The sequence below is a fragment of the Antrostomus carolinensis genome, unplaced genomic scaffold (assembly GCF_000700745.2).
Source record: "Antrostomus carolinensis isolate BGI_N321 unplaced genomic scaffold, ASM70074v2 scaffold25800, whole genome shotgun sequence".
Classification (NCBI taxonomy): domain Eukaryota; kingdom Metazoa; phylum Chordata; class Aves; order Caprimulgiformes; family Caprimulgidae; genus Antrostomus; species Antrostomus carolinensis.
Genome location: NW_010290936.1, coordinates 385 through 13,745, shown reverse-complemented (window position 1 = coordinate 13,745; position 13,361 = coordinate 385). Strand labels below are relative to the sequence as shown.

The following is a 13,361-nucleotide window of genomic DNA, read 5'->3' as shown; positions in this document are numbered from 1 at the left end:
GAGATGGCGCAAGGACTGAAGGACTGAAATTAACCCAGGAAAGAACCAACTCGTACTCCGTGTGCCATGTAACAGTACACATCTCTCCATCACTATCGTTACACTCAGCCATGAACCAAGATGTCCAGGATCCCTGGTTTAGGCCTTGTGAGGATAACTTCCCTGAAGCTGGAGATGTCCTGCATCTAAACGACCACAGGAACCTACAGTTACACTCCCTTTTCTAAACCCACTCTCAGCCAAGGAGCAGATGCAGCAGCGGTGCTGAAATGAGCTGGAGCTCCAGGTACGTCACTGTTCAAACCACTCCTGCAGACAGCCTGGATGGATGTGGCTGATGGACTTTCTTGAGCAGCAGCTCAGGAAGACACTAAATAGTAAAGCATGTCTACAAAAATAATTTTAGCACTTAACCAAATAAGAAAGGGAGAACATGGGAATGGTTTCATCAGTACAAACCAGCTATTGTTTGTGTTATTTTAAGAGTCGATTCAGAGACTCAAGACAATGAAGCTTGTCTGTGAGCATCTGGATATCGTTCTTTGTTCTAGGCTTTTAAGGAGACAGCTCCCACTCCCCGTCCCTTCCCTGGCTGCATCTCCAGTGGTGTGACTGGTACAACCCCCTCAGTGGCATCACAAGCTGCAGAACGGGTGGACTGGCAGATGGAGGTTGAGTCTCCTCGTTTTCTCAGTGAGTGTTCGGCAACAGGAGCTGGAGACCATCAACTTGCAAATACACATACACCTGGATTTGTTACCTGGCTGAGCAGTGATCAGTTATTGCCAAACACTAGTGCAGAAAGGCATCCTCAAAGAGAGACTGTTTGTAACTTGAAATTCAGTGTACAACTCTGATGCATACAGGATTTTTTAAACTCGAATATGTTTTTATATGAAAAAAAAAATTAACTTTTTTCCCCAAGAAGCCCTGCTCAGCATTCAAAGTATCTGGGAGACGTGGATTTCTTCTACAGCCATTGTATGCAAAGGAGGTCATTGAATATTTATTTAGCTACCCTCAGAGCTGGAGTTCAGTCCTGTCAGCTCCTCCTGGGTGCTGAGGAGACACAGACAGACAGGATGGACTATTTCAAGGCTGCTTTGAACACTGTAGGAACTGTGTGAATAAAAAGTCTCATTGATCAGACAGGCTTTGCAGCACAACATCTCTTTGGCTATCAAAGTAAATCTTCAACTGTCTTTACAACAGAGGCAACCTGATCACACCTATCACTCAATCACATCAACATCTGTGTGCGTGTGATCCTAATTAACTTTTATGTAGATTAGTCAAAAACATTTCTATATATCTTATCTTAAAAAAAAAAATCCTCCTTTAATTGCCCTAATGATGCAGGAAGGAAAATGGCACTCAAATGTCAGGATATAAACAGATGTAAATACAAATCTTGGCTATAGATACCACAGCCCCTGATCTCATAGGCTGATGCTCTAATTCAGTTTTTACCCATTGTTTCTCCTGATGATTTATTGTATGAATCCAGCCGCTCACCCTGCCCTCAGCTGCTCTTCTAAGTGACCGGATGAAGCACTTTTATAGGGGAGAAGATGGGAGCCTCAGATAACTTCCTATAGCTTTAGTTAGCCCAGGAACCCAGTAGCTAGCACAGCAACTTGTATACTTTGCTTAAATGTAATGTTCTGCTCGAAGCACCTAATGCAGCTCACAGGCTCCTCTCAGCAAGAGCTTGAAAACAAAGGAGTGTTTGCAAGGCTGTGCTTAGACACTGCACCTAAGCACTGAAACACTGCTCCACTGTCGCTGTGCAGCAGTTGGAAATAAAAAAGCATGACAGCTAGAGACACTGCTCGTTGGTAATAAAACTACTTCTGTTCATTAAGCAGGCAAGTGTTCCCATGAAATATCTGCACACAGTGACAGCCTCATGCTGGCCAAAATTTTAGATCAAAACACACAACAGCTCTACATTAAGACAGAAAAAGATCTCAGGGTAGGGTAAAGTATTTTAAGTTATGGAAGTGAAAAAAAAAATCTCTGAAAATTTGGGATATGGATATACTTATGCATGTTGTGATCACCTCACTCCTGCTCCAAAATGCCTCTTTTTGTTCAAATATATACTTAAAGAACAACATAAAATTGGTCAGGAACAATGAGATGCAAGAGAGCAGCAGGCACACGAATGCTGAAGAAGGTAAAAACAACAGCTGGGACATGAAGTGAACTGGAACCCTTCATGCTTGATGGTGCTAAATTTGGCACAGCACTCACCTCAAAGACCTCAGAAACGAGATTTAACTGAGACCAGGTAGGAGTTCACTGAAAACTGACTCAGCAGCAGCAGTGTGCTGAACACCACCAACACTTCCATCCATTCTGTACACCAGGGCCAAGGCAAGAGGTAAAGCTTAGGAAAGGCCCACAGGACTCATGTCTGCACTGATCTTTAGCTTGGAAAAAGTAATGACTTGGCTGAGTTAACAACCATCTCAGGATTCGGCGTGTAGCTTGAACGACTATGGCATAAGGGCTCAGCAGGAGTGAAAACAGAGAGGTATCCTTCAAAACCAATAACAAAAAGCAGTATTTGGAAGATGGTATACAATTCTCAGGATGCTGCTTTTCGAGTATTTTTGCATCTAAATATTGCAGGCAGTATTCCACAATCAGAGATACAGAAGTGATCAAAGAACATTCACTACTCATTGCCTGGTAAATCGATTTTAACAGCTGGGCACATTATTCCCTGCACTGAATATACAGAATGCAACTTCTATTTCACAAAAGAAAGGTTAATCTGCTGATTAACCTTCTCAGGTTTTGTTTTTATTAAAGCAGTAAAGGCTCTAATCTCAATAATAAGATATTCCACTGAGTCACCTTCTACCTGTATTACCCCCTAATGATCTGTCATCATTTCTCTTTCAGCTTTTCCCCTTCTTTATTCTGAACTGTCGTTGCAGAGAATGTCACCCCTCCAGCCCTTCCCTGGACTCACTCATTATAACCGGGGATAAAATGGCATTTGTTCACACCAAAGCCTTGCAGAAGTTTTCCCAGCTCCAGACAGGGCACTGTGCTCCAACGTGTTCCATTTCACCCCCACACATAAAAGTACAACCCTCAGGTGGGCAATGGTGAGCTACAGCCAGTGTGTACCAGAGAACAGCAGCCAAGATGATCCCAGGACATCCCCTCATTCCTGCATCTCCAAGCCAACCAATACTATATCCTGAGCCACTTAAAGAAAATATAAAAAAACAGGAAGAAACTCTTTAATAGCAAGGGGAAAACATAGCCTTGTATTTAAGAAACCAGACTGGCAGAGAACAATTATTTTCAAGCCTATAGCAAGGATGCTTTGCATTCTGTAAGCAACCCCTTAATTTTTAAAAGATCACTTTTCTTCCCCCTTTTTGTTCCCTACTGTATTTCTTTAAAAAGAAGGGAAATGAGACTACATTTAATCAGTTTGAGTTATGGTAGAAATGGACCACACATGTAAGATTCCTCTCATTCTTATTTTACAAGAGTTCTCATGTTAATTTTCAACGACAAATAATGATCTGTTTTGAAATCTTGAACATAATTTTACAAAAAGCACCTAAGTCAGAAAAATTTAGTCACAGCTCACATAATTTGGAAAGTTCGGTTATTTTAAGACAAAAGAGACAGAATCATTGCCAAAGAAACACAGGCAGTACTTTGAGTAAGAGAGTTTCATATTTTATTTAAATCACACCCATGGCAGCCACCGGGTACGACAGTGAGTGACACTAAACTGATTAGAAATTAAATTCAGTGACCAGCATCAAAGGAGCTTACAGACTTATGCTCGGTTCTGTCACTTTCTAAGGGTTTGGGCATTAAACAAGTCAATGCAGAGGTCACTGGAGGTGCTTATGCACAAGGTAAGGGCGTGTACGTTACCTTGTCCACACAGTAAGGCTCTCTCACACACTTACCTCTTTGTGTTGTAGGCTGTGTCTTGGGGCGTTTCTTCAAGCAAGGTTACGTAGCCCAGCGCACACGTGAGGATGAACAGGACTGTTAAGGTATGAGCTCTCCTAAAATTCAGAAAAGAGAAAACTGACATCAGAAAGCAGAAAAGCTTCTATTTTCACCTGTCAGTGAAGCCTCAGCAGGTGTCACACAGAGAGCAGTCAATAATACTGAAGTTTTATGTATTGTACAGCACAGAAAACAGCATTTACAACAGCACGGGTTTAGCCAACAGTCCATGGTGCACCAGCATGCGACAGACGCCCACCACAGAACAGCCTTGCTCATTTTCCCCCCAGTGCTCTGAGTTCAGGAACATTTGGACAAACACTTGCCAAGTGAACAACAGCAACTTGAAAAAAATTAGCACCAACTGTGCTAATACTTAGATCTAAAACCCTCCAGACTTCTCCCCTGGTTTGTTGGGTATATACCTGGTGGTGCTGATGCACAGCTCTATTTCACAGCCTGTTAATAAAAACTGCAGAAGCCTGAACAGACTTTTATGACTAAACAGAAGGGAATCACTCCAGACAGGGGAATTACACATTACAAGAAAAGCTAGTCATTAAAAAAAAGAAAAAAATCTCTGAATGAGACCAGTTGCAATTGCAAGAATCACGATGCTGCCTCTAGGCGCCTTGTTTCCAGTAATCCTTACAGTTTCATTCCACTTTAGATGTGAGGAGCAGGTACAGACTGATGGCTAGAGGTGTGTGCCCGCAGAACCACGCGCAGCCATGGCTACCCGAGGGGTTTCTGCTGGAACAGCCCGTCAGCAAAGCTCCACAGTACAGCTTGGTGCCTGTGCTTCTGTGCTGCTAAAGTGTGTGACCTTGCTGGTGTCCTGCACTGGTACAGGCAGAACGTGGCTGGTGTACACAGAGTCACAAGTTCTCTCTTCCCCATCCACGAGAGTCCCTTTGCTTCGACTGATTTTGGTAAAGCGCTTACGCGTGAAAGAAAAAAGCGCTAAGTACACACAGCCAGACCTGGGAGATGAGAAGAGAACTAACTGCTGCAGCTAGCTGATGGGCACACGTGTACACCTACAGATTACAACATATATCACATTCACACATCACACTGTCTGCGTTTTTTCTTTATTTAAAGTTGAAAAGTCCTTTCCTAACGAGAAAGGACTCGGTTTAAACCATTTAAACCTTTAAACCATTTATTGTTTTCAGTGGAAAACTCCTCTGACCTCAGCTCGCAAGCAAGAGAATTGGCGTCATTTAAGATCAAATCATAAAGACAAGTTCTGTTTTAGAGGACACAACACCTCTGAATACAAATTACTAAAATAACAGAGGTATAAAGCACCAAGCTTAGAGAACAGAAAAACTATGAATGAAAATGACTGTGTACGACAAGTATTCACACATACTGTCCCTTTTTACATTTTATTTTTACATTATATTTTAATATAAGCTATTTTAAGCATTACATTTCCATTTTATGCCAAAAGATCAAAGTTTGTTTATATTCAAGTGGTACGGTGCATGATAAGCCAGAGATCACCATGAACTTCTAAGAAGTCCACTGACTTACCTTTAAACATCAAACCCAGTAATCTACCTAAAATTGCTCTGAAAGTGAAGGTAAGAATCATTTTGAACTACAATTTCATTCTAATGCAGAACACAGCCACTTCTCACAGCATCCCTTTAATCCCACTGGAAAACACATGCTATACCTCATAAGCAGATGCAATCCTCTTCTGCCACTGCTAAAAAGGTGTCCAGCATTTAACACTCTCCTTCCATGCAGCCCAGAGGACACAACTAACCAGCTCCAGCAAGGAAAAAAGAGAAGGACCCACGAGGGTTTTCAAAATAAGCAAGGAATCAACATGTCAAAAACATCAGGCAAAGGCTTTGCGGCAGCAGGCTTCCGGCTCAGCAGATGCATTTTCCCTTTGACTCTCCTCCCAGGATGCCCAGTCCCAGGTGATGCAGACATCACATACTTAACATTCATCCAACACTCACGTGACCCGGCACCTATTCGGTAACCAGCAGTAGTTTAGAAAACTAAACAGAGTCCTCTCGAGGGAGGCAGCGCAGCAGGGACCGAGCCGAACGCCCCGATTCACCTACACCAGAGCAGGGGCTGCTCCCCACATTTATGTGGGTAAATAATTAATGCAAAGAGAACCTACCGTTTGATCACAGAACAGGGCTGTGTTAACTGCAAGGCACTAGACTTCATGCCTCGGTTTACTGTTGACTTTTTTGAAACTATTATCTAAGAGGCTACTAAAATAAACCCAGAAATGCTGTCTTCCATCTCACCATCTGAACACCTGGATGAAGTCAATTGCTTTTGGGATGCATTGAGTGTCACGTAAATTGCCAAAACAATCAGTTATTAGCACTTAGATAAACACATCTAGAAACTCCTGCACCAGAACAGCGATGGTCTAGTTTCATTCATCCCTGTGGAGAGTCTGTAGCAAAGTGAACGGTCAGAGTTTCAGAGCTTCACACACCCTCCTCTCCGTTTATTTTTGGTGCCGCAACCATCAACTTGAAATCCAACAAGCTCCCCTGTTCAGTGACAAACCAGGACCTACATATCTCATCATTTCCCTTTGAGCTCACTTTTCTTTTCCAACTGAAGCCAGATTCTCTTGTAGCAAGTTTTCAAGGTGGTTAGTCATGTAAACATATTCTCAGCCTAGCAGGAAATCCAGAAGCCAGGATGAAAGACTTTCTAGATTAGTTGTCTCCTGGAAAGAGCAAGTTGGCAGCTCTAACCAGAAAACTGCAAGTAGTGACAAAGCGATGGCAGCTGCTGGAGGTAGCAGAGCATCACACAAACCTACCTGTGAGAGCAAAAAAAAATAAGCAGAAATACACACTGTATCTTTCCACAGCTTGAGAGTTACAAAAATAAAATCGAAATCCACAGTCCTATGGAACAAGACAAAAAGTGACACATGGACAGCAGCCAGAAAAACGTGCAGCGCACAGAAGTACGAGCGAAGTCAGTCTGGACACATTAAACTGCATAAAGAGGGATTATTTGAGTCTCCATGTACACTTTAAAATAATACAGCACGAGGGAGCCAACACAGCTAAGAACATCCCCAGCAAGGTAAGCACTACGGGAATTACGCAGAAAGGCTTATGCTCCCCGCACCCGAGCCTGCGGAGACTGGAAAGAGCCGAGCTAAGCAGACCCGGTATTACACCCTTGGAATTATCCAGGAGTTTGGGCAGCACACCAGAAGCAAGGGGGGGTGCCAACTACAGCCACTTCTAGGAGGTGTGATAAAAAAAAATTCTGAGAAAGCAGTGCCTAAAAGTATACAAAAATACCCAAGGCCGGGAAGGTCACCGAGAATCACAACAAACCCCAAGATACTAAAAAGCTGGAACATTAAGCAGCTTGTTTTTCTGCACTAGCATTTTTCTGTCTTTCTGTACCTTACATCCAGTTCTTTCCTCATTTAAACACTGGGGCGTTGGAGTGAAATAATTCAAGCTTTGTTGTTATAAAATACTCGTCCTGCTCACTCAGTTAAACACCGAACCGAGAGGGAGGCAGGCAGCCCAGCAGGCAGCCCTGGGCAGCACACGGAGACGGGGGGCTCTCCCGGTGAACGGGACCACGGTCCATCCCAACTGCTGCTCTTCATGGAACTCATTCTTCTGTCACATTTAGAAACTGCAGGTTTTTTCAAGGAAACTACTATCAGAGCTTTTATTTTCCAAATAAAGTGTATAATAAAAATAATAAGTAAATTTTAAAATATCTCTTTTTTAGGGGAAGATTTGGATCTAGCAGCTCCCCGGATGGAAAGGAGGAGCAGGGCCCTGATGGAGCAGACAGGCCATGACCTCGTTCAATCTGCAGCACAAACTAAAATCAGCTTAAGTGGATGGAACCACACCTTCATTATCCACTGCTCTGAATTACTGTCCTTGTTTGTCAGAAATGATGCAATAACTACATTAAAAACAGTAACAATCATTGAGAGTACCATGCAAAGGATTTATTTATTTATCTTTTTGTCAGTTCTCCAAGTGAAACGAAATTTCAATGAACAGACAGTAAGGTTTGCCTCTGGTTTAATATGTTACATTAATTGGTACTGCTAGAGAAAGAATCTGTCAACAGAAACAACTAGTCCCATCTTAGCTTTTCATCAACTTTTTCACAAAGAAATATTTTTTTTTCCTTGATTCCAAAGAATGGTAAAGTCATAAAAGCATTTCTGAAAGAGATTTTTAAAAAAGAACAAATGTCAAAGCTCTCTACCCTCCATATACCAACACATCGTCTGACACATGCTGGGAATTCTAAGAAAATATGACAAATAGAGAGTACAACAAATCTATTACTTCAACAGCAGTACAGCGTTTGAGTTATTGTGAAGAAAAAGGTACAGGAAAATACAACAAAAATCAGTAGCAATTTAAAATCGATTAATATTTTGACATGCGAAATCAAAATCGTAATTAACACAGAAACAATTCTGTTTGGACGTAGAGAGGGTTTTGAAACTTTAAAAAGAAATTCAACCATGGTTATAATCTTGGTAATACCTGAAAATTAGAGACATGAACCGAAGAGGTTCACTTTGCATGGGGCCAAAGCAAGTGGTCAGGCCTCAAACATTTCAAAGATGAGAGGTTAACCACCAGTTTGTGATACGAGATCTACCTCATCCACCTAGATCACAAATAAAAATAATCAGTGGCAACCCCAGCGAAGTGTGTACTTTGTTTGTGACACTGCCCGAGAGCTGCAAGCGCCGACATCTGAAACGCAACAGAAACGTGGCTGCTGGTTCTAAGCTGAAGGCTGTGTTTTAAAATCTGTTTAAACTCTGAGAGATAATAAAAAAGTACCTATTCTTAGATCAGTAACAAGTCTTCAGCACATCTATAAAGGTGCCCAACGCTGATTAAATTTCTGTACATACTCGTGGCACTCCAAAATAGTAACGTCCATTTTCCGTGCCCTAAGTTGGTGCCTCTCATGAAAGAACACTCGGTAAGAGAAGTACAATAGCACATGTCTCCATGGAGGGACCAGAACACGGGATTAAAAAGCAAAGCACACATCAGCAAATTAGTCGTTTTCCTTTGAATGAGGAGAAAGGACAAAGTTTCCATTCATCAGTTCTGAAGAGATCACAAGTTAAGCAAAGTTTCCAAAATTATCTATTTTAAATAATAAACATTTTTATATGTTTAAACTTGCTGACATCTTTGTTTCAGGTTTTAGTTTAAGGCAGTTCCACTGAGCCAGCGTGACCCTGTGTGAGAGGTGACACACACTTCAAGCAGGCCCTGTAAAAAACAGCAATAAACGGGAACGGGAGGAAGGTGCCTTATGCCGGATTGAAGTGCACGAAAGCACGGAGATAATCTTTGGGGTTGATGATTTGTTTTGTAAACGGCTGCAGAATTCAAGCCCCGGGACAGCGCTTGCAGGAGCCAGAGTTCAAACGCCAAGTGTCCATGTGCAGGATTCACCACACAAGGAACGCGACTTCCCCGGGTGAAGCTGATCGACCCTCTGCACTCCGGGCACACCGAGCCTCTGATCTCACCAGACACTGAAAACTCACTCGCACGGCTCTGGTAGCGGGGGTCTGCCGTGGTGTCCCCCAGAACAGTCCCCTGTGGCACCCATGTTCTTCCCATTCTCCTCGACACTTCTGGAGTGTGTTTACAGAAAAGGAACTGACACAGAGGATTAATGCCAGGCCTAAAGCCCAGGCGGGGCATTAAACCCTCATGAGGTCTCTGCATAAAGATATTTCTTCTACATTTCTAGCTCACTTGAAGGAACTATGCAATCCCTTCCTTTCAGGAAAGGACAATGACCTGCTTATAACACAGTTCTCGGGAGACAGCTCCCCTAACCTGCGACACGAGTTAACACAGCGGCCGAGGGCAGGACTGCCCCCGGGACGCTCCGGACATACCCAGACACGACCCAAGCACAGGCGGGGTGACACATCGGACGCCTGATGCAAGATTTCTCTGCTCAAGTTAAGCAACATTCCTAAACTTGGTCAATTCTGACCAGGAAGAGAAGGAGAAGAGTGGATGAGAAAATGCAGAACCTCACCAGGGGCTGCTTCAAAGCAGCCAGATTTTATAGTATATAAAAACAAATACTTCCAGCAGATGTTAAATTTCCAAAACCTTGCAGAATATTGCCTTGGAAGTGCTGCAGCCAACCTTCCTGACAGGGTACAGAAAAAAGCTCCTGCCAACGTGCAGATCTTCTGTCTCCCAGATCTCTTGGATAAATCACCTCTGCTCCCGGCAGCCTTTTGGAAAACCTCACGCGGCTGCAAGGTCTGTTTTTAGATAAGAACAGCGCGCAAGGAGCGGCTGAATCACACTTTGTTTTGAGCTCCAGAAGGGCTGGTTTGCACACAGGTCCCCCCGCTCCCGAGGGAACGTCCCTGTGCTGCCCATCGGGAAGGATTCCTCACAACACGGAGCAAAACCAGAGACACACCCAGGCAGAGGCAGCTGCCATCTCCTCAGCGGCAGTGCCAACGCTGTTTGCCCCAAACAGGCCGAATCGATTCCTCTGAAAGCTCTGTCAGCACACAGACTCTTCTACCCAACATTTCCCTCTGTTTTCTTCTTTCCCTTGTCTTTTTTTTTCTTTTTTAAACTTCCTGAGCTCCACACATATCTGCTACCACACTGTGACCCCAGCAACTAACATCATATCCACATGATGGCAATATAGAATTATTTGAGAGACAAAAACACATCAATAATCAACAGAGGACATTAAAGCTAATTAAATTCCAATTAAAGTAAGGCTTAGTAAAAGCAATTAACCCATACAGTTACAGTGTAATGTGGTGGGCACCTCCCAACACCTTCATATCAAGATCAGATGCCTTCCTAGAAGATATGCTTTGGTTAAGTACAAGCTATGAAATACAAACAGAAATCAGGGGTAGCACTAACATTTTAGGAGAAAAATCATACACAATATCTAATTAGATGATCCCAAATGGGTAATTCAAGGCTGGGCTGCCACGAAAACACTCAACACCCCAACACCTTCTGCTGCCTCTCACCAGCTGCCAGGAGGGAGATGAAATTTTCCTCCTCTCTTCAAAAAAAGTTGCCGCGCACCTCTGGATTTATCATTTATTTATTATTTACTTTATTTAGTGGAGATAAATCAATTTACTATTTCACTGAGCTTTTTTGCTCCCCCACAGAAAGACATCCAGTTCCTCTTTTTCCAGCTTTAAGTATCTCCAGGAATCTGTCATGGTTACTGCTCACAGGTAACAAAATCCGGTTCCTATTGGATTCACCTTTTCCTGGACAGAACAAAATCCCAGCAGCAAAAACCCGTAAGACACATCAGCTCTCACTCTTCCGCAGGTTACAGAAACAAAGCCACGGAGATGTTGTGGAAAGCTCCACGTGGGGATATTAAAAAAACCCAAACCAAAACAAAATGGGTGTTTTTTCCATGCTAGCTCAGTAAAAATGTCAGATCTACTGTGCTTCACACTGAACAAAAAATAAAAGTCAAAGTCTCAGTCACAAAGAGATCCTTTGTTTGTGCACAGAAAGCTAATTCTGTGAGCAGACAGGCAGGAAACAAATCAAAGGTACTGGAAAGAGCAGTGAACGTGTTTGCCTGCAGCAGGGGCTCGCCAGGCAGGCCTGATATTTCCAGCTCTCTAGTACGAGATGTTTTGAAATTAGTTCAGGGATAAAAGCCACGGAGGCTGCCAAGGTGCTTCAGAAAGCTTCTTCCCATTTCCCTTCCCTGACATTTCCCAATGACAAAAAGAGGTACCAACTGAGCAGGTTCCCTCAACATTACTGAATTTTCCAGTTTCAAGTTATTAATCTGAATTAGAACAGAGGCATTATACAGCACGTCATTTCATTCTCAAAGTTTTAAAAAGATTTAAAAGAGCAGGCAGACAGCTAGAAAATACCACCTCCCCCAAGGATCGCATCTATAGAGGTAAAGTTACCTTTGCAAACAGAACTACTTCTAGAATGACTTCTGCCTGTGTCTACAAGTCCCAAACTCTTCAATTTTTCCAAACTGAGGAGATGATGTGGGGAACCACATTCCCCAGCTTCTGCACTGCAAGCAGAGGTGCTCTCCATACTTTTCCACACAGGCAAAGACAGAGAGCACCTACTCCCTTAAATTCCCATTTTCTGTGACCATCTCCATAACAGAGCACTGGAAGAGTACCAAGGGTCATAGGAAGAAAATCTTTCATCTGTATAATCTTTATTCTTGGCCGCTGTAAGAACCAAGTCCTTACCCAAGGCTACACTAACACACACAGCGCTGCCGTGCACGAGTCGAAAGTAACAGCAGGAAAAACCCTGAAACTTTCACAAGCATTTGAACTCCTGTCTGCCACTGCAAACGACATACTAGGGAAAATAAAATGCAATAAAGATAAGGAGCAATTCGACTCCCCTCCTGCAAGGGACTAGCTGACAAAGGGGAAGCTCCTTAAAGGACAGCGGCACATTTGTACTTTCGAAAGACCAATTCACGTGGACAAATTAACTGGAATTACAGCCTTGATTTTAGGATGGGGATCCTGTCCCAGTGGCACACTGCATGCTGGCCCCACACCCCCGCAACAAGGTGAGATACAACAATAAAACCAGCAATAGGTATTCTTAAGGCATCACGAAATGTCTGGCAAAAGTCACTTTCACTAGACCGTAAGAAAATGCCGGTTTTACCCATTTTCCATGTATCAGCGGGCACTGCTCCGCAGACCTCGGCGGGATCCAGTTATTCAATCACTCAGCCCACACGTGCCAGCGCTAACGTGCTCTCCAAAGGTCCCCTTGCCCTCGGCTACACTTGCGTGTGTCAGGCTTCTGCAGAGACCACCCTGCGACCCAGCAGCCTCCGAGTGTCCCTTTGCAGTTTGTACTGGCAGAAACATCACCCAGAATCAACGGCTTCGTCAAGATCAACACCCCCCGCTCCCTGCTGCCCAGATTGGCAGGGTGAGAGCCAAGCGCCCTCCCCATCCACTCCTGAACGTCAAACTCGAGCCAAACCGCGTCGCCCTCAGCTCGTATTCCAAACGAGGGACCTCAGCCTCAGCTTGGTTTGCTTCACCCAAGAGGATGTGCGTTTAACACAGAGAAAAGTTACGGATGTACACACACGTGCTGAAGTGGATTCCTGGAACAACTCCCTCAAAGACAGGACTTGGAAGTGCTTTTCCAGGTACAAACACATCTCTTCCTGCAAGGACTGAACTAACAAAACTGATTTGCCCCACCTGGTCTCACAGACCCAGCCACGGTTTTCTGCCCCAAGTCCAGACTGAGCTCGGTACAAACCACACGAAATACCTGACTGGGGAGAAT

At 43.6% G+C, this 13,361-nt stretch overlaps 1 protein-coding gene across 1 annotated transcript in view; it reads right to left on the bottom strand.

Moving 5' to 3' along the window:
• The window catches only part of PTDSS2 (phosphatidylserine synthase 2), a 34,229-nt gene extending 21,499 nt beyond the window's left edge, over positions 1-12,730 (bottom strand). Inside the window, exons 1-2 of the mRNA XM_010174926.1 lie at positions 12,720-12,730; positions 3,951-4,052 (exon numbers count right to left, since the gene is read on the bottom strand). Of these exons, the coding sequence (XP_010173228.1) occupies positions 3,951-4,052; positions 12,720-12,730 (113 nt within the window). The remainder of the gene's footprint in view (positions 1-3,950; positions 4,053-12,719) is intronic.
• Between the last annotated feature and the right edge of the window lie 631 nt (positions 12,731-13,361).